The sequence below is a fragment of the Chiloscyllium plagiosum genome, unplaced genomic scaffold (assembly GCF_037043375.1).
Source record: "Chiloscyllium plagiosum isolate Xiang-an unplaced genomic scaffold, Cpla_swu_hap1 HiC_scaffold_4, whole genome shotgun sequence".
NCBI classification, from domain to species: domain Eukaryota; kingdom Metazoa; phylum Chordata; class Chondrichthyes; order Orectolobiformes; family Hemiscylliidae; genus Chiloscyllium; species Chiloscyllium plagiosum.
The window spans coordinates 117,497,645-117,519,736 of record NW_028270142.1 but is presented as its reverse complement, the minus strand read 5'-3'; the positions used below and the strand labels follow the sequence as shown (position 1 = coordinate 117,519,736).

General features: G+C 41.8%; 1 protein-coding gene across 1 annotated transcript in view; it reads right to left on the bottom strand.

Moving 5' to 3' along the window:
• The window catches only part of tg (thyroglobulin), a 367,649-nt gene that overhangs the window by 48,271 nt on the left and 297,286 nt on the right, over positions 1 to 22,092 (bottom strand). Inside the window, exon 47 of the mRNA XM_087985879.1 lies at positions 6,975 to 7,082. Within this exon, the coding sequence (XP_087842005.1) occupies positions 6,975 to 7,082 (108 nt within the window). The remainder of the gene's footprint in view (positions 1 to 6,974; positions 7,083 to 22,092) is intronic.

Here is a 22,092-nt window from a genome sequence, read left to right as displayed (position 1 = left end):
TTTGCATTTATCCAGGTTGAACTCCATCTGCCATTTCTCAGCCTAGTTCGGCATCCTGTCAATGTCACGCTGCAGCCTGCAATGGCCCTTAATACTATCAATGGTACTTCCAACCTTTGTGTCATTGGAAAATATAATAACCTACCCCACAACCTCCTCATCCAAGTTATTTATAAAAAACTACAAAGAGCAGAGACCCAAGAACAGAGCCTTGTAGGACACTACACACCACTGACTTCCAGGCAGAGTACTTTACCACTCTCTGCCTTCTGTCAGCCAACCAATTCTGAATCCAGAGAGCCAAATCTCCCCATATCCCATACCTCCTGACTTTATGAATGAGCCTACCATGGAGAACCTTATCAAATGTCTTGCTGAAGTCCATATACAGAACAAAAGAGAGGACTGCAGATGCTGGAAATTAGAGTTGAGAGTGTGATGTTGGAAAAGCACAGCAGATCAAGCAGCATCCGAGGAGCAGAAAAATTCCCATTTCAGGCAAAAGTCCTTCATCAGGAAGGGCCCTCATTGCTGATGAAGGGCTTTTGCCCAAAACATCGATTTTCTTGCACTTCAGATGTTGTCTGATTTGCTGTGCTTTTCCAGCACCACACTCTCAACCTCCATATACACCACATCCACTGCTCAACCTTCATCAACTTGTCTTGTCACCTCCCCAAAGAACTCAATAAGATTTGTGAGGCATGACCTGCCCCTCACAAAGCCATGCTGACTGCTTTTCGTCACACTATGCTTTTTCCAAATAGTCATAAATCTTATCCCTCAGAATTCTTTCCAAATTCTTGCTGATCACAGACACAAGACTGACTGGTCTGTAATTGCCAGGAATTTCCCTATTACCCTTCTTGAAAAGAGGAACAACATTCGCCTCTCTCCAATCCTCTGGTAAAACTCCCGTGGAGAGTGAGGAAGCAAAGATCTTCGCTAGCAACTTGGCAACCTCCTTCCTCGCTTCCTGGAGCAGCCTAGGATAAATCCGGTCTGTGTAGGGGATTTATCAACCTTAATGTTTGCCAAAGTTTCCAGCACATCAACCTCTTCAATTTCGATCTGTTCAAGCCTGTTTCCCGGCTCCTCAAAGTTCTCATTCACAACAAGGTCCTGTTCCTTAGTGAAAACCGAGGCAAAAAACTCATTAGGGCTTCTCCTATCTGCTCAAACTCCACACACAAGTTCCCTACACTATTCCTGACCGGCCCTACCTTCTTCCTGATCATTCTCTTATTCTTCACATATGAGTAAGTGCCTTTGGGTTCTCCCTAATCTTTCCCATCAAGCCTTTGTCGTGCCCCCTCCTGGTCCTCCTCAGTCTATTTTTAAACTCCTTTCTAGTAAGCCTGTAATCCTCTAAAGCTATGCTAGATCCTTGCCTCCTCTACCTTACATAAGCTTCTTCTTCCTTTTGATGAGAAGCTCCTCTGTTCTCGTCATCCAAGGCTCCTTAATCTTATCCCTTCTTGCCTGTCTCAGAGGAACAAATTTATGCATCACTCGCAACAACTGCTCCTTAAACAGTAGACAGGAGGAAATTTGTCCCCTTGATAGAAGGATCAATGACCAAGTGACTTCAGTTTAAGTTAAAAAGCAGAAGATTTAGAGGAGATGTGAGGAAAAGCCATTCCACACAGAGGATGGTGAGAAACTGGAACTCACTGCCTGTACAAGTGGTAGAGGCAGAAACGCTCAAATCATTTAGGAAGTATTTGATATGCACTTGTGATGTCAAAGAATACAAGGCTATGAACCAAGTGCTCGAAAATGGGATATAGAATTGTTAGGTGGTTGTTTTTGACCCATGTGTACACACTAGGCTGAAGGGCCTTTTACTGTCTTGTCAATTTCTATGATGCTACAGGGACAGCACTGGTAAAGTACTTTCACTTGGGATAAGATACTACCACAAAATTGAATGGGTGGGACAGAACCACAGATTGCCAAATGAGTGCTCTGCTCTGTTTACTATGGTCAAAAAGCCAAAAACTAATTGCTAGTTCTCAGTATTCCAGACTTCTTGGCTCAGTCAGGACGAAAACAGAGCTGTTCGATTACCTGTCTGCATAACTCTCACCATATGTTAACTTTGAGCATCCCTTTGCAACCAGTCTCACCCATCGTACACTTCAACCTAGAGGTCTTGTCAAAAATAGCAAAGTATTTTCCTCATTGTGCACAGTTAAAAACCATTCCTTCAGAGATTATGTAATGATTGCAACAAGGTCAGCCAGGTTCATAGCCTCATAGAGTTAGGGATTTTAATCTGGCCCAATCAGGGAGCCCTGGCTGATAGATAAGAACAGGAGTGTCAGCGGTTCTGTTCACTCAGAGCTGGCTCTGAGGGAGCTGGACCAGTGTCAAGGACTCTTCATCTGTAAATAAAGGGTGACTTGCTGACTGGGTACCAGCCTCTGTGGAGTTATTTCAGTTTATTTTGATAGCTTTATAAATACCCTTGACTATCAACTTGGCACATTTGGTAATGATCGCACCTCTGCATTAGAAGGTTGTGGTCTTACAAATTCAGCCCAGATGCGCTAATTTGCAAAATATGGATTCCTAATTTTGTGTTAATTTTAAACTCCACTCAAGATGTGTACAATTCAACTTTCACCAATAAACCATTTGACCATTATGATATATTTGACTGTTTTGATCTGTGGTTTAAAACTGTCCTTTCATTGAAATGCACAATTGCCCCTCCTGTCATGCACTGCATGATAGATTACTGATAATATCCTCACCAGTCACAACAATAATACACATACAGATGGTGTTTTCACTGCAGTAAAACATTCACAGCTGCTTCATGGAAACACTATCAGAACATAAATACTGAACAAATAAAGACTAAGGCAGGTTGGAAAAGCTTTGTAAAGAATTGGTTCAACTCGCAACTTTAAAGAGAAAGAGATGACAAGATAATTCAGGCTTAGATATTAGACAACTGAGAGCACACCTGAGAGAGGTGTAATAAAGGAAACCGAAGACATGGAGGAGTCCAAAAATGGACGACTGGGGATTTTCGCAGGGATATATATTGTAGGTTACAGGACGGGGATGGCATGGAGGGATTTGAACAAGGGACAAGAATTCTCAAATTGAGATATTACAAACTGATCCTCGATGTATGTCAATTGGCATAGGGATGTTAGGCAATTTGAACTTGCTCCTGAGTTGGAAAGTTGTGGGCTCATCTTAGAGTCATAGAGTCGTACAGTATAGAGACAGGCCCTTTGGCCCAAACTGGTCCATTCCAACTAAAATGTCCATCCACACTAACCCCATTTCCCTGCACTTGACCCATATCCTTCTAAACTTTTCCTATCAATGTATTATCCAAATGCCTTTTAAATATAGTTAATATACCCGCTTTAATCACTTCTGCTGGTAGCTCATTCCATCTGCATACCACCCTCTGTGTAAAAAAGTTGCCCTTCAGGTTCATTTTTATTCTTTCCCTCTAACCTTAAACTTGATGTCCTCTAGTCCACGATTCTCCAACCCTGAGTGCATTCACCTTTTCCATGCCTCTCATGATCTTATACACATCTATAAGATTCCCCCTCAGTCTCCTATACTCTATAGGAAAAATTCCTAGCTTGTCCAACCTCTCCCTATAACTCAAACTATTAAGTCCAGGCAACATCCTAATAAATTTCTTCTGCACTCTTTATGAAATTCCATAATATAAAGAGTGAAACTTTGCCTCTCACAAGTCAAATGAAGAGTCTATATATGTCAGTTTGGCAGTGGTGTTGAGCCATGTGAAAATCATCAGTCCAGAAATCTAATTTACACAAAGCCAAATCCTCTCTCTGGCTTGAATCCAGGGGCTGTTTCTAGGAACTATAAGGGCCACATTCTTGTCAGGATTTTTGGTGCTCATCTGCCTGAAATTTCAGGAAGAACAGCTGCGGAAACATCCAGAGAAGAGGAAAAATATGTCATTTATACCCAGTTCTCTTGGCTTCAGTGTGAAGCTCGGTGGATGCCTTTGCAAATTCACTTGCTATAAATCTCCCACCAAACTGTGTGAGTTGGCAGCTGGCATACTCCCACAGCAACCCAGTCAACAAAATAACCTTCAGTATTAAAAGGGAGATCTGGTAGGTTCAGGAGGATCTGCATTGAAAACCTGAATGCATTTTATGGCTATCTTTTTAACTCAGCTATTTCATTATCGGAAGAGTCTACTTTTGTTTCTAATAATCAGTGTCAGAGGACCTTCAGAAGATGGTCCCTGTTGCAGTATTTAAGAAGCTAATGAAGAGATAAAATTTGGAGAATTTGAAGTTGAGGGGAAAGGAGGAACAAATTCAACAACTGATTTGAAACATTGAAAGACTTTGACCTAATTCATTGATGCCTCCTTAGATATATTGCTGAGTGTTGTGAGGAGCTGGGGGGACGGGGAAGTGCTGGCTACTATCTCTCAGGAATACAAAAAGAAAACCAACAGCCAGGAAGAAACTGCATTTGGAGATTATCCAGAAGATGATCAGCAGTAGTGTTGTGCTTCTGAATGCAACACAGGAAGATATTTAAAACCCTGTATTGGTGAAAATTAGCCAGTGAGACAAGCCTCAGCTAACTCTGACTGGCATCACCACCCACTGGCAAATTTCACAACGCTCACCCCATCAGTCGGCTGTCTTTTGCATTTCCGGGTCACCAACTGACAGATGTTGAACATGCCTCCAGCACAGCACTGCAAGTATGGGGGTGCTAAATTGCTGAGGGTGTTGGTGACTTGGTTAGCCGCTGGTAACACAGGTTCAGCCGCTAGTGGATCTTCTTCTCTGAGGTTACAGAAGTTTGCCATCACCCGATGTTAGGAATGTGAGTTTCCTGAGAAACAACAGGCTGCATTTTGCAGTATGTCTGACCATGGACTGGAAAGAAAGGCAGCCACAGTTGGATTTTGAGGCTGTTCGACAGTAAATTGCTGAGATCTAGCCTTCTGCACCCATGTGGCAGAGTGCTAGATAGAGCAGTGGCCACAGCTGGGTCTTCTGCCAGATCCAGAGAAGGAATTTTTGCTGGAGGCTGGACTGGAAGGTGTCTGACCAGGGTCAGCCAGGCAGACAATGCAAGGTGGTGTGGAGTGGGGGAGATGCTCCACAATTTGTAAACCTAGGGAGATATAAAGGGAATGTGGAAGGGATGGCGTCTCTCCGCTGGAGGAATAGCCCTCTCTGAAGTGAGGAAATTGGGATTTACCTGGCTGTCTTGCCACAATGGTGTGGGCACCCCTGCCATTGGTTGCAGTGGGTAAAGGCTTTGAACTGGCTATTAATTGGCCAGCTAACAGACTCATTTGGACAAAGGCTGAGTGAGAGGCCTAATATCTTCCCAACCATTGATAAAGTCCTAGAAAGAAACATAGCAGATGGTAACACCATGCCATTATTTGTTCCATTTTTACCTTCTGGCCACCTGACAGCCTCCTCCTGTAGGGTATAACATTCTGGCCTGCACTTCAGGCCTGTGAAGGGAGCTGAGCTGCTCCATTTCGCTGGCAGGGACTCCTCTGAGTTGATTACTTTCTGCTACTCTCTGCCTTGCTCTGTCCACTTTGCTGTGTATTACAGCTCTCTGATGTAGCTTGCTATGGTCATATTAGTCCTTATAAAAGGTCTATTCTGAAGCATTATTAGCATTACTCATTCTGTTGCGAATGAGAAAACCTTAAAAGTGTATAAAACAACCTCTTAGCAAAGGTTATTGCAAAAGAAACACTCTCCATTCTGTCGGTCAGGGAGCAGTTGTGGTCATGAGTACTTATTGCAGTATGTCCTCCTTCATCTCACATCATCAGCATTTCCATCCCAAACCACTACCTCAGCACCTGCACATATTCCTGCTGTTTTGTCTTTCCTTTATTGGAGATTTTCAAAAACTCCGATGAATACAACCATTAATCTTGGATATGAGTTGACATGCTGATCTAACTGAACAATTAATGCAAGAAAGTCACACACAAACTATTTTAAGAACTATTTAGATCAGCAATTGAAACAGCTAGCATACAAGGCTATGGTCAGAAGCTGTAAACTGGGATTAGAACAGAAAGACGCTTCATGGCCAGCATGGACTGAATGGGCCAACAGGCCTTGTCTGTGCTGTAAAACCTCAATGAGTCTATGATTGTAAGCAGCACAATGCACTTCAGTAAAATCAGGAAGTTGGGTTGCAGCTGGTTCCTTGATGCGTTGGCATTTATTGATCATTTTCACCATCCACAGCTGCTCCTCCATTTTAAAATCTTGGTCAGAATTTCCAATCTTATTTTTACTTTTAGAATCACGTGAACATATGAAAATGATGGTCTGAAATAGATCAGTTCACACCTACCAATACTCTGATGGCTGTCAAGCTGTTATGTAAATCAAACTCATGCCACAATGATCGTGAGGGAAGGAAACTGCCATCCTCACCTGGTCTGGCCTACATATGTTTCCACACCCACAGCAATGTGGCTGACTCTTAACTGCCCTTGGGCCAATTAGGAAAGGGCAATAAATGCTGACCTACGCAGCAATGCCAATATCTCTTGAGCAAATAATTTTTTAAAGCCTCGACATTAGTCAAGTTCTATACAAACATGGGTAACTTCTTTCTACTCTCTGAAGGGGCCTAGCAACTTAGTATCATTTGTATTAACTTTGTATTATTAATTCGTGGGATGTCACCATTGCTGGCTAGATCAATACTTACTGCTGTTCTCTAAGGTTCAGAGGATGTTAAGGGATAACAAGATTGCTGTTGGTCTAGAGTCAAATGGTAGATCAGGACAGGTGATGACGGCAGATTTCCTTCCCTAAACAAGAACTGATAGCACTACAAAAAGAAGGCCAACCAGGTTAATTATGAGTAGACTATAAATGCCAGTCTCAATATACTACATCATGATAGTGAAAATTAAAATAATATTGGAAGGTCCCTTTAAGCCTTACCTGTGTTGAGAAAGACTTCCTGGTACATGGTACATGAAGGTACTGGCACGTGTTCTGTTGGCCCAATGAGCAGCCATCTTTACAACAGGGCAAATTATAAAATAGTCCCTATGACAAAAGAATAGAAACAAAAGACTTTATCAGATGAGATAAAGAAGTGATCATTCAACTTCTCTCAGATGCTGACCATTTAAACAAGCAGTTGTTAATCATCTCTGCCAGTTACCACTCAAAAAGTAAGTCTGAACCTTTCATTTATCTGATTGTGGACCTCAGAAAAACAAATCTGCTCCTACTAGCTCAATATGGATTACAGCCAGCAAAAACTGATAAGCCCTGTGATTTTCTTTCTTTTCCCATTCTGTTCTGCTGGCCTCAGTCAGTGTGAGTCAGCTAATTTTTCAAGTCCTTCCTTACTGGCAAATTACTTTTGGACACTGTGAAAGCACAACCAAATTCAACTTTTTAAACTTTATCTTAACTAACAAGTTTTGAGAAGATTTATAGCTGCCAACCATCCAACCCAAACTTTGGGTCCACGATGTGGATGACATGGATAAATGAAACAAATTCGAGGAAACCTTCAAGACCATCAATAATACCCTTACTGGCATAAAATTCACTAAAGAGGAGGAAAACCACAACAAATTGCCATTCCGAGATATCACAGTAGAATGAACAGGCAATGGGGAACTTCAAACCAACGTCTGCAGGAAAACAACACATATGGACAAATATTGAACTACAGAAGCAATCATCCCAACATCCACAAATGAAGCTGTATTAGAACATCATTTCAATGAGCCACCAGACATTGCAGCACAGATAAACTACACAGGGCAGAGGAAAATCACCAGTTCGGTGTATTCAAAAAGACTGGGTACCCAATGAACACAGTCCACCAATGTCTCAGCAACAAACCCAAACAAGCAGACAAAACATGTCCAGAACGGGATGGGACTATTCGCCGCTGCCGATTAGCCACTGCCCTTTCACCACCATGGATGCTTCGCCACCACCCATTGGCCGCTGAGGACGATTCGCTACCACAAGTGTTTGTAACTCATTTTTATGTATAAACCAATAGGATGATATTTATTTCACCTCTTTTTTTATCAATATGTATTATGTTGTTGTATAAATCAAGGGGACTGAGAAGTATGAAAGAACAGACGGGAGGGAAAACAATCAGTACATATATATATATTTCCGGTGGCGAATAGTCTCCAGAGGTCAAACGACCCCAGTGGAGAAATGTTGGTGGTGAACCGGCAGTGGCTAATCAGCGGCGGTGAATGTGCCTTGGTGAATCGTCACCAACCCATCCAGAAACCCTAGCCACTCTCCCTTACATAAAAGACATCTCGGAAACAACTGCCACACTTTTCAGACCCTTTTACATCATGGTAGCCCACAAACCCACCCACACACTAAAACAGCAGCTAATGAACTTGAAAGACCCTATACAGACAACAAGCAAAACTAATGTAATTTACAAAATACCTTGCAAGAACTGTAACAAACACTACGTTGGACAAACAGGCAGAAAACTAGCCACCAGGATTCACGAACATCAACTAGTCACAAAAAGACATGACCCACTCTCACTAGTCCTTACATACGGATGAAGAAGGACACCACTTCAACTGCGACAACACATCCATCCTAGGACAAGCCAAACAGGGACACACATGAGAATTCTTAGAAGCATGGAATTCCAACTGGAACATTATCAATAAACACATTGACTTGGATCCCATTTACCACTCCCTGAGAAAAAGAACAGGAAATGACATCACCATAGGGAATGACATCACCCCAGGAAATAACATCTCCAACCCAAGGAAACCTAAACACATAAATATAAAGTGGGCCATGCCACCAGCACTTCATCCAAAGTTTCACTGATGATGTTACCTAGTATGGTGATGAAACGTCTAAAAACAAGCCTTCCAGCTTGGCGAGCAAACCTACATCCATTATCTTAATTAAGTTTGACAGCAAGGAGAATGTAAACATATTTTAGTCATCGATGGCACAACCACTTTATTGAACATTTGCAGTTTTATTTCTGGAACTGTGGAATGGGAGGGAATAAATTAATTCATTTTTCTTCAGCTGCTTAGCCTTGCATCACTGAAGTATTTTTGGTCTTTATCCATTCTGGGTGTAAAATAAAAATTTATTCCTAGCAGGTGATAATCCATAACAGGAGTATATCTTTGCAAATTGCAGAATCCAGCAGACTAAACCCCACTCTCTGCAACTGGATTCTCAGTTTCCTGACCCAACGGCCACAATCAGCGAAGACTGGGACAATATTTCATTCTCACTATCACTCAACACTGGACACTCCCCCCCACCCCCCCCCCCCCCCACCCCCCCAGGGGTGCATACTCAGCCCCCTAGTGCATACCCATGACCAAATACCAGACTAATGCCATTTACAAGTACGCTGATGACATCACCATAGTCGGTCGAATTTCATATGATGATGAAACAGACTACAGGTGGGAGGTGGAAGACCTGGAAAAATGGTGCACTGAGAACAACTTGCTCTCAATGCTGGCAAACCCAAAGAACTCATTACTGACTTTCAGCTGGATGTTACTCATGTCCCCTTAAACATTAACAGCACAGAGGTGGAACAAATGGAGAGTGTCAAGCTGCTGGGAGCTTTCCTGGACTCTTCATGTGGACTCACTGGTTACAAAGGCCCGATAACATCTCTTTTTCCTCAGGCAGTGAAGGAAATTTGGCATGATGGCGAATACCCTTGCCAACCTTTATAGGTATGCCACCGAGAGCATTCTGTCTAGATGTATTACTACCTGGTATGGTAACTGTACCATTCAAGATTGGAGACAGTTATAGAGAGTGGTGAACTAGGCCCGGACAATCACAAAGGCCAACCTCCCATCCATAGAATCCATCTACTGGGCCCGCTGTCAAGGAAAGGCTTCTCAAAGATCCATATCACCCTGGCAATGCTTTTCTACAACATCTACCATCAGGGAGAAGGTACAGAAGCCTGAACAAATGCACTAGGGTCGAAACAGTTTCTACCCTACTGATGTTAAAATGCTGAATGGACCCACAAACTCTTCGCATTTGCCTGTACCTGTGTTTTTGTTTTTGTCACTGTTTACCTATTATATGCTTATCTATGCTATTTAACTACGTGATCTGCCTGTATTGCTTGCAAGACAAAACTTTTCACTGTGCCTCGGTGTACGTGACAATAAATTAAATCCAATTCAATTCAATTCAAATTCAATCCAAAACTCAGTACTGCGCAGGTTCACTTCAACAACTCACCAAGGCTTCTCCTGCCACAGAACAGCCTAAATCCACAGCCTTCCCATAGCCCAAGAAGTTGGGTTTATCAGCTTGTATTGACAGCTGTTAAAAGATGATGTTATGGAGGTATCTAAGATAGTAAGTAGCATTGAAATGATTGAACAGTAGAAACAGGATAATGGAACACTGCAAGAAAACCAAATTGCTGGAAAAGCTCAGCAAGTCCGTGGAGAGAAATCAGTTAATGTTTTGGATCAAGTGATCCGTAGATAATGTACTATTACCTGTTTCCACAGTTCAATCATTTTCAATGTTGCTTACTATCTTAGATATCTCCATGACATCAAAAGCATTCTGAGGGAGAGTCACTGGATATTAACTCTGATTGCTCTCGACAGATGCTGCCTGACCTGCTGAGCTTTTCCAGAAAATTTTGTTTTTGTTTCTAATTGTCAACATCCGCAGTTCTTTCCATTTTTATGGGTTTCAAAAGACCTGTCTGAGGACATTTGGAGAATTGCTGCAGAACATTCCTGTCTGGAGCTGATGCACAACATAATGTATTAACAATGTGAAGGCAGGACTTTGTCTGCACAAGGACTATGTAGCAGTCACTCTTACTGATACTGTCATGGAGACAAAATCCTGCCTTCACATTTCAACAGGAAGATTGGCAGGGATGAGGTCAAGTACTTTGTTTCCCAATTGTTGGTTGTCTCGCCACTTGCTGCAGACAAGTCTATGTCCTTCAGAACCTGACCAGATTAATCAGCCGTGGTTCCATCGAGCCATTTTTGATGGTGGACATTGAAACTTCCCCGTCTAGAGAACATTTTGCACCGTTGCCACCCTCAGTGCTTCTGCCAAGCATTGTTCAACATAGAGGAGCACTGATTCATAAGCTGAGGGTGAACAGTACATGGTAATCAGCAGGAGGTTCCCTTGTCCATATTTGACTTGATGCCATGAGACTTCATGAGGTCCTGAGTCAATGTTGGAAACTCCTGGGGAACTCCTTCCTGACTATATATGACTGCATTATCACTCTGCTGGCTCTGACCTGCCAGTGGGAAAAGACGACTCCAGGGATGTTGATAGTAGTGTCTGGAATATTGTCTGTAAGGTATGATGCAGTGACTATGACTATTTTGTCACTTGTCTCTAGATATTAATATGCAGGATTGTGTGGGGTTGATAGGGCTGTTTTTGCTGCTGTTCTTTTCTGTTGCCTAGGTTGACGGCGGGTAGTCCACCTGCTTTCATTTCTTTTTTCATAGCAATTGTCACAACTGAATGGCATTTCAAAGGGAAGTTGAGAATCAACCACATGCCGCAGATCTGGCGTCACATGTAGGCCGGACCAGGTTAGGATGGCAGATTTCCTTCCTTGAGGAGTTTAGTGAACCAGCGTGAGCCTTTCCTGATGATTGAAAATGGGTTCTTGGTCATCATTCACACTCAATTACAAATGTTCATTGAATTCAATTTTCATCAAGTGCCATAGCAGGAATTGAACTTAGGTCCTTGGAAAATTTCTGGATGAATAGTGTAGCAATAATACTACTAGGCCATTACTTCATCTGAACTCTGCTTGGAGCTTTCCAAAACTGGATGTTTGAAAAGACTCACGGACATGGGAGGAAATAGAATTGGTATGCTTTATGACATGCTGACATATTGAGAACCAGACACACCAAGGCATTCTTCAACAACTACAACCGTCTTGGTTACTTTAAGAAGTGCCCTGCTGTTAAACATGAAAGTCTTTCATCCCCTTGAGTACTTTTTACATGTACAATTCAGGCAAGTATTATCGGTGCAAATGATGTGCTTCAGAGAAGCACAAGGCTGCAAATGTCATAGTAACGAGGGTACACGCTGCTTCTGATTACAGCAACATGCGAGTTTGGCCTAACTACAGACGGCATCTGAGGTGGGACCTAAACAGTTCCAGCTGAATGGTTCGAGTGATCACCCTGGGAATCTTGCCTTCCCTGCCAACTCTTCCACGCTGACGCCTGGGAAAAAGCCAGTCATAAGGTGAAAAACACCCACAGGTGATAGGATCCTGGTATCACTGCATTGTGTTTTCAAGCCCTTGAGCAGTTTTCTGCAAATTCTAACTGCCAGCTGTGACCATCAGATATTTAACTTCAACAGGAATATTTAATCCTTCTCAATGCAATCTTGTTTTCAAAGTTGTCTCCCTCATCCCCATTTCACCAGAGCTCAAGCAGAAAAGGACTTACAAGCCTTGTCAGACAGCAGAACTGAGAGGCACAGCAGCAGCAGCTAACCAGATTGTTACAAAGAAGTCTATGAGCACCCTTTCTTATTTTGCAAATGAGAATTGATGAGACAGGAAAAAATATTGACGGAGATTGCTAATTGAAAATTAGTATTTACTGACATGGACATGTCGGATTGGATAATCTCTGTGCTCTCACCATTCTATTTCCAAGTCCCCAAGACCTGGTGAAATGTGGCTGTGATACATGGTACTTACTAGATATACCACAATAATTTACCAAGTTTTACATTTTCACAAGACTTCCCTCCTCTGTGACGTTTATCACTGAAAACACGATGAGTTAAACATAGATCTGCTTCCAGATGAACTCCAGTTATGTGGTGGTGGGTAAGATCAAACACCTATCTACCCCATAGCTATCCTCACTCTCCTATTGCTACTCATTAGCAGCTATTGGAAATATAAGCTCACATTATCCACAATATTAGAATCAGTTGAAGAGATGGATAAGCTTGATTTTCTAATAAGCATTCCCAGTACTACACAAATTCACTAAAGAGGACAGTTTAGGACACAGAATCTCTTCAAACCAAATTCCAGGCCTCACAATTACTCCATTTTCCTTACTGATTGCATCTCTAGTGTTAACAGAAAGGTTGAAGTAACAGTGATATATGTTCAAATTCTGAGGATGCTGAATAACTTGAAGGAATATTTGGAGGTGATAATATCAGGATAGCATCTCTATTGTTTTTGTAGACTCTTACAGCATGAATAGAAGCCATTCAATCAACTGTGCTTATGCTGGTTCTTTGAAAGATTTATTCAACTCATCAAACTTCCCTGTTCTACCTCAACAGCCAAGCAAATTTTCAAGTATTTATCCAATTCATTTTTGTAAGTTACTGTTGAATCTATTTTCATAACCTTTCTGGATACTGCATTTAAATCATATGATGTTACAGCACTAAGAAAACTTCTTATCTCTCCTCTGGTTCTTTTGCAAATTATCTTCAATCTATGTTGTATGCATAGTCACCCTCCTTCTAATGAAAAATTGGCAGGATTTTAAGTCCTGGGGTAAGCATGGAGGCAAGACAGCATGAAACTTGGGTCATTGGTGTGCTGGTTTGTCAGTCCACTCCTTCCTGAAAATGTCTAGTGACCAACAACTGGCAATTACAAAGGAAATAACTGCCAGGTGCCAGTTCCCTGCCCAATGTGGGGTTGTGACCCCTTTGGACATCTAATAGCTTAACTGCCTTCTCTTTCATTATGATGTAGGCAGCATATTCTTCCTTGCTAATGGTCAATGTGATGTATTTGTGTAATATTTCTGCCTTGTACCATGCCAGCAAATCCTTTTCCTGGTCTCTAAACAGGTCCATTCATCCTTTACTATCCTTTTACCACAAATATAACTAAAGAAGACTTGGATTCCCTTTCAATTAGTTGCCAACGTCGTCTCATTCTCTCTCTTTTCTTCTCATCATTCCTTTTTCACATCCCATGATTCTCAATTGTTTTTCTTTATTCTAGATATGGACATCACTAACAAACCCAAAAATTGTTTTCCATCCCTACTGGGGCCTCAAAAAGGATGACTTGCTAGGCTATTTGGAGGAAAAGTAAGAGCTAACCATATCAATGTGGGTCTGGAGTCTATGTAGGAGAGACTATATAAGGATGACAGATTTACTCCCCAAAAGGACAGGCATTAGTGAACTGGGTGGAATGTTATCAACAATTGGTAGTAGTTACATGGTTACCATTAATGAGACTAACATTACATTCCAGATTTATAATTGAACTTTGATGAGATTTGAATTATTTGAGTCATAGAGATGTACAGCACGGAAACAGACCTTTTGGTCCAACTCATCAATGCCGACCAGATATCCCAGCCCAATCTTGTTCCACCTGCCAGCATCCAGCCCATATCCCTCCAAATCCTTCCTATTCATGTACACATCCAGATGCTTTTTAAATGTTGCAATTGTACTAGCCTCCACCATTTGGAGATGCTGGTGTTGGACAGGGGTGTACAAAGTTAAAAATCACACAACACCAGGTTATAGTCCAACACGTTTATGGAAGTACTAGCTTTCGGAGTGTTGCTCCTTCTTCAGGTGGTTGTGGAGAACCTCTTAGCCTCCACCACATCCTCTGACAGCTCATTCTGGACACTCCCAACCCAGGGAAGAGATTTTGTCTATTTATGCTATCCATGCCCCTCACGATTTTATAAACCTCGATAAGGTCACCCCTCAGTCTCTGATGGTTCAGGGAAAGCAGCCCCAGCCTGTTCAGCCTCTCCCTATAGCTCAAATCCTCCAATCCTGGCAACATCCTTGTAAATCTTTTCTGAACCCTTTCAAGTTTCACAACATCCTTTCGATAGGAAGGAAACCAGAATTGCACACAATATTCCAAAAGTGGCCTAACCAATGTCCTGTACAGCCGCAACATGACCTCCCAACTTCTGTACTCAATATTCTGACCAATAAACGAAAGCATACCAAACGCCTTCTTCACAATCGTATCTACCTGCGGCTCCACTTTCAAGGAACTATGAACCTGCACTCCAAGGTCTCTTTGTTCAGCAACACTCCCGAGGACCTTACCATTAAGTGTATAAGTCCTGCTAAGATTTCCTCTCCTAAAATGCAGTACTTCGCATTTATCTAAATTAAATTCCATCTGCCACTTCTCAGCCCATTGGCCCATCTGATCAAGATCCTGTTGTAATCTGAGGTAACCTTCTTTGCTGTCCTCTACACCTCCAATTTTGGGGTCATCTGCAAACTTACTAAATCATTGCCCCAAATTACCAACTTGAACCTCTAGACACTAGTCAAGTTACATTACCATTGTGCCACCACCTCCCTCAGCATTCTGTGTCATCATCCACAAGTTTTTCCTGCTTTATTATACTCTATATCACTGTTGCCATCCAAAAAGCTCTGGATTTACTTACCTTTTCCCCATTTGGGAGCTCACCTAGACTGTCTCCTGCTTTAAGATACCTCATTGCACCTTCACAATTTTGCTTCATTAATGAACTTCCTAGGGTGTTATCATTTCAGGTGTACTCCCTTGCCTTGCAAGTCCTCCCTAAGTGGAACAGCACTAAATTTCCTTTGTCACTGTTCAGCCCATCTGATGAGCCAGTCTATATTGTCCTGTAGCCACCCTCCTTACTTTTTAACCACACCATCAATTTTCATGTCAGGTCTGAACTTACTGATGATATCTGTTGCATTCATGATTGTTAATGTACACAACAAGCAGAAAGGGACCCAGCGGCAAACCCGATGGTATGGCAATGGACAAGGATTCTAGTTAAAAAAATAAAAAACCCTTTGAGTATGGGGTGGCACAGTGGTTAGCTCGGCTGCCTCACAGCGCTAGGGATCCAGATTCAATTCCACCCTTGGGCGACAGTCTGTGTGGAGTTTGCACATTTGCCCCATGTCTGTGTAGGTTTCCTTTGGGTGCTCTGGTTTTCTCCCACAGTCCAAACATGTGCAGGTTAGGTGGATTGGCCAAGCTAGTTTGCCCATACTGTCCAGGGATGTGCAGGCTAGGTGGATTAGCTGTGGGAAATGTAAAGTTATAGGGAAGTGAAGTGGGGCTGGGTGGGATGCTGTCTGGAGGTTCAGTGTGAACTCAATGGACTGAATGATCTGTTTCCACACAGTAGGGATTCTATAAGACCATAAATCATAGGTGTAGGTCATTTGGCCCAACAGGTTTGCTTTGCCATTCAATGAGATCATAACTTTGATAATCCTCAACACCACCTTCTTGTCTTTTCCCTCTAATCCTTGATTCCCATACTGATTAAAGATCTCTCTACCTTGGCATTAGATATATTTAATGATCCAGCCTTGACTGCCCACTATGGTAATGAATTCCACAGATTCTTCAGGAAAGAAATTCCGCATCATCCCAGTCTTAAACGTGTGAGCCCCCTATTCTGAGATTATGCCTTTGGTCCTGGACTGTCCCACAAGGGGAAACATCCTTTGGGCATCAATCTTCTGAAGTCTGCAAAAAATCTTATAAGGTTGCCTCTTATTCTTCTAAATTCCAGTGAGTACAAGTCCTACCTACTCATCCTCTCACCATAAGAGAGTCTGTTATTATTAACCTAGTGAACCTTCTCTGAAGCTACACCAATGGCAGGATATATTTTCCTAGATAAGAGGCCCAAACTTGTTCACAGTATTCCAGCTGTGGTCTGGCAAGTACCTTGTGTAGCTTTAGCAAAGTTTCCCTACTTTCATACTCCAAACCCTTTGAAATAAAAGGCAACATTCACCCTCTGCTTCCTGGCACAAGGCCAATTTTGGATCCAATTGCCAAATGACCCTGTTTCCAATGGGCTCTTAGTAACGTAATCAGTCTGCCATGCAAGACCTTATCAACTGCCTTATTGAAGACCATGTTGACTACATCAACTACATTACACTCATCTACACACCCAGTCAACTCCCTGGAAATCTTGTTGGATGTAACTCACCCTTACAAAGAAATGTTGACTATCCTGAAGAGTAATTCTGTCCCTCATGTCTTTTTCAAATCATTTCCCTACCACGGATGTTAGGCTCACTGGCCTCTAGTTTCCTGGGTTATCCTGACCCAGTTCTTGAATAAAGGTACCACATTATCTGTCACCTGGACCTTTGCAACCTCTTCTGTAGCTTTCAGGGATTTGAAAATTAAAATCAGCCCTCCTGCAATCTCCAACAGCAACCTGGCCTGGGGATTTGCCCCTTACAAGTTTACTAAAACCACTCATACCTCTTCCCTCTCAATGCTAATTTGTTCAAGTATAGTATTGCCTCTGTCCATGGTTTCTGTAGCAAACTGTTCATCTCCAAGGTGAGTACAGACGCAAAGGACTCATTTAAACATTCCATGATGTCTTTTAACTGCACACACAGACAGCCACTTTGGCTCCTAATGAGTCTTACTCTTTCCCTTGTTATTCTCTTGCCCCAAATATAAAATTCTTTCGGATTTTCCTTAAAGAAACATACACTGTTTTTCACCTCCTCTCTTTGCTCTCCTAAATTATATTTTAAGTATCCCCTCGTACTTTCTATATTCCTCTTGGGCATCAGCTGTTTTGAGTTTCTGGTGTTTACAGTGCATTAACTCACAGAGGCTTCTTCGGTAGAACCTTCCAAATCCTTCCTCACAGGTAGAAGAACTGGGCAGCACATACAAGGAGACAGCACCAGCTGCAAATCCTCCAAGCCCCAGCTCTATGACTTGGAACTATATTATTATTCCTTCACTTGTGCTGGGTGAAAATCCTGGCACTTCCTTCCTAATCACAGTCTGTACACCACATGGGCTACAGTGGTTAAAGAAGGCAGCTTCACCTGACCATTACGAATGAGCAATAAATGCTGATTTAGCCAATAAAGTCAACATCACTGAGCACATACTTGAATGAATATTGAAAAAAATTTAAAATCACACAACACCAGGTTATAGTCCAACAGGTTTAATCGGAAGCACTAGCTTTCGGAGCGTCGTTCCTTCATCAGGTGGTTGTGGAGGACATAATTGTAAGATACAGAACTTATAGCAAAAGTTTACAGTGTGATGTAACTGTAAACTTTTGCTATAAATTCTGTGCCTTAGAATTGTATTCTCCACAACCACCTGATGAAGGAGCGTCGCTCCGAAAGCTAGTGCTTCCAATTAAACCTGTTGGACTATAACCTGGTGTCGTGTGATTTTTAACTTTGTACACCCCAGTCCAACATTGGCATCTTCAAATAATGAAAAGAATAACATTCTTGATTTCAGCCTTGGATATAGTGAGGAGTCTAGAGGTGAGTCAGTAGGTTGTAAGGGATCCTACCTCTTGTATTCAGTGTAGTGCTATTGATGAATAGATGAAACTGCCTTGAGCTTACCTTGTTCAAGATGGTTTTTACCAGGCATTTACATGAAATTAATGCTATCCAAGTCCTTCTATAGGTTGCTTTGGGTTGCTTTATCATAAGATGAATTGTGAACAAGCTGAACTAAACTCATCAGCAAACAGCTCCACTCTTGATCCAGCACAGAAACTTGATGAAGTAATTGATGATGATTGAGACAGGGATACTTTTCTGAACAGCACCATCAGTGATGCCATCATATTGTGACTTTTGAGCTCTGCCAAGTATAAATGATTGGAGAACTGGAGCAGGCCTAATGGACTTAGAAAAATATTATGATTCTACAATTGCCTTTCTTTGCGCCGGGAGTCAGATTCCAGTCATTGTTGCTTCCACTGATATGATTCCTAAGGGCTCTGAGTGCAGTACTTGACCAAAGGATGGCCACTCCCATCCCCGCTCTGGCATTCAACAGTTGCTTCCACGTCTGAAGCAAAACTGTGACGTGATCTGGAGCCAAGTGCCAAATTTCAAAATGCAGATTTTCAGCAGCCGTTTCATCAGCAAAGAATGATGTGACACTGATAGAAATTTGACAGCAACATCTTGCAAATCTCCATCAAGGATATCCATCTGGACTTGACACACAAACAAAAGAATTTCTGAATAAGGAACACATGTAGGCCACTTGGCACTTTGATTCTGCTCTGCCATTCCATAAGGTCATAGCTGATCTGATTGTAACCTGAATGCTACATTCCTGCATGTCCCTAATAATTTATCTTATTCTTCAGTGGATTTCAATATTGCTGGCTGGCTTACCCATGAGAATAGTGAGTTGCCTTCTTGAACTACTGCAGTCCACTTGGTGCAGATATACACATAGTGCTGTTAATGAGGGAGTTCCAGCAATTTGGCCCAGTGACACTGGAGAAATGATGACATATTTCCAAGTCAGGATGGGGAGTGGCTTGGAGGGGATCTTGTAGGTGGTGGTGTCCCCATGTAGCTGCTGATCTTATTCTTCTAGATGGGAGCGGTTGCAGCTGTAGAAGGTGCTGCCTAAGGAGTTTTGGTGAACTTCTACTTTTTACTTTCTTAGTAATTAAGAATCTAGTTACCACTGCTTTAAAAATATTTTGAAAAAATAGTTCTTCATCATTAGCAGATATGCTCTTTTATTAAAAGACTGTGGCCAACGGTACCACTTAAAACTAGCCTGCACTTTTTAAAGAGAGGTTTATTTTGGTTGGATCTGCATCTGGAAATGGACATGATGGGCTGAATAGATAAAAAGAAGGACTGCAGATGCTGGAAACCAGATTCTAGGTTAGAGTGGTGCTGGAAAAGCACAGCAGTTCAGGCAGCATCCGAGGAGCAGGAAAACCGACATTTCGGGCAAAAGCCCTTCATCAGGAATAGAGGCAGCGTGCCCTGCAGGCACTCTGCCTGTATTCCTGATGAAGGGCTTTTGCCCGAAACGTCGATTTTCCTGCTCCTCGGATGCTGCCTGAACTGCTGTGCTTTTCCAGCACCACTCTAACCATGATGGGCTGAATAGCCTCTGTATTGAAATTTTCTGCTAAACAGTAACTGGAAATCAGTGCAGTCACAGCGCCATTACAAATACAAAGAGGATTGTGACAGTCTGCATTGGATTCATAACTAAGTTCCTTATATCAAAATAATGTGTTGCAAACATCTGCTATCGATGTAGTTGAAGGTCCAAATTTATCTGATACAAGGGAGGAATTGGGGGCAGGCTTAATTTTATCCTAATATAAAAGCAAAATACTGCAGATGCTGCAAATCTGAAATAAAATAAACAGAAAGTGCTGGAAAATCCCTGCAGCAAATGTGGACAATGAGTACGGATTAACATCTTGAGATGTTAATCTTCTGCAGAAGAAACAGATGCTACCAGATCTGGTGCCACACCTCAGACTGGCTATATATTTTCCCCATTTTTTTTGTTTCAAACTTGTCCTCATGAGTTGCAAGTGCACAGAACATGACCACTGATCAACCTATATTAAGAGAGCTCTGCCAGCCATTTCTCAGAATGGAGAATAATTCAGGCTTTAAAGCAATTGTGGAATTAAAATTCAAGATGACGAAACACATCAAAACTTCACAGAGGGCTCTGGAATGCAAAAAGCATTAAATGAGAAAAAAATACAATTTCCACAAAGATTAAACAACACATTTAGGCTCAATTGAGGATATATTCTGAACAAGTTAATCCCCAGCTGGAACAAGTCATTATAATTTACTAAAAGACATTTCAAATTGTCCATATTCTGTTCAAGAGAATATTTAAATCTCAGACATTAGATGATTTCATTTGACATCTTCCAGTTAAGTTCTCACATTTCTCACAGAGTTAAAGCTTGGGTCAAAAGCATTGTATGGAGTGTTATATTCCTGAACGTAATTGTAAAATAGATAGCACTCTTAATACAAATCAGTCACTGCAGTGCTTCTGCTGTGGCACTGTGCAAGGTGAAGACATTCTTATCATATAACATTTTATTTCAGAATAATTATAAAAAGGCTGTTTTGTGTGAAACTCATCTTAAGATGAATTTTGATGGAACACTGAGTCTTGAAAGAAGGTACTGGCATAAAAATGGTCTATGCCTTCATTCCAGATAATTTAGATGAGTTAATACAATGTAGGTTCCCAATACTGGAATTAAAAAGAAATCTGAAGAAACCCAGCAGATCTGACGGCATTTGGGGAAAAAGAAACAGAACAGTTCTAAAGAAAAGTCAAATCAGACTCAAAACATTTCCTCTCTTTCTCTGCCAAACCTGCTAGTTCCTCCAGAACTTCCATTTTGATGTCAGCTCTTGAGAAGCTACAATACTGTGCACTTATTAACAGCGGAACTTTCTTTCTGAGGACTGAAGCAAATATTTGTCGGGGACTTTCAGAAGGTCATCTACTTAAACATGTTTGAAGTTTAGGTTCACAAACTTGTTCAGTCAGATATCTGACATTTAACAATGTTCGTGGATTGGATGACTGATCTGATTTGATTCATTATTGTAATGTATTGAGATACAGAAAACAGTAGAATCACAGCAACTGTGACACAAAAAGAGACTGAGCTAGAAATCACTAGTCCAGGAACTGATAAACAGTAGAAATTCCCCCACTCCAGCATATTATCACATATTATAAGTGAGACCCCAATACAGCACAGTGAGAGTCTGGTATTGTCAGAGATCCTATCTTTCTGATGAGATATTAAAATAAGAATCTATGCTTTTTGGGAGAACATTTGAAAAGAAAGAGCAGAGCATTCTCGCTATGTTCTCATCCAAAGTCTTTCAATAAGCAAAGTCATGAAGAAAACATCAGGGATTCAGGCCATAATTGCTTCTTGGGTCTTGATGTGTGCAAAATGCATACCAGGTAAATCCTAGCTGTTTTTATTATAGGCGTTTGGGGCAGGTAAAGGCAGGGAGAGAAGGGTGGGGGGAGTAAGAGGGAGGATGTGGTGCCTTTAACTTAGCACATTTAACGGCTTCTGGAGGGGAGACCCCTACTATCTCTCTTTCCCAAGACTGTCTTCCCCTATCCGTCATCTATACTTGAAACCCTCCTCAAACTGGGGCTTCAGGTGACTACCAACAGCAGCTTTCCCTTTCATGCTGC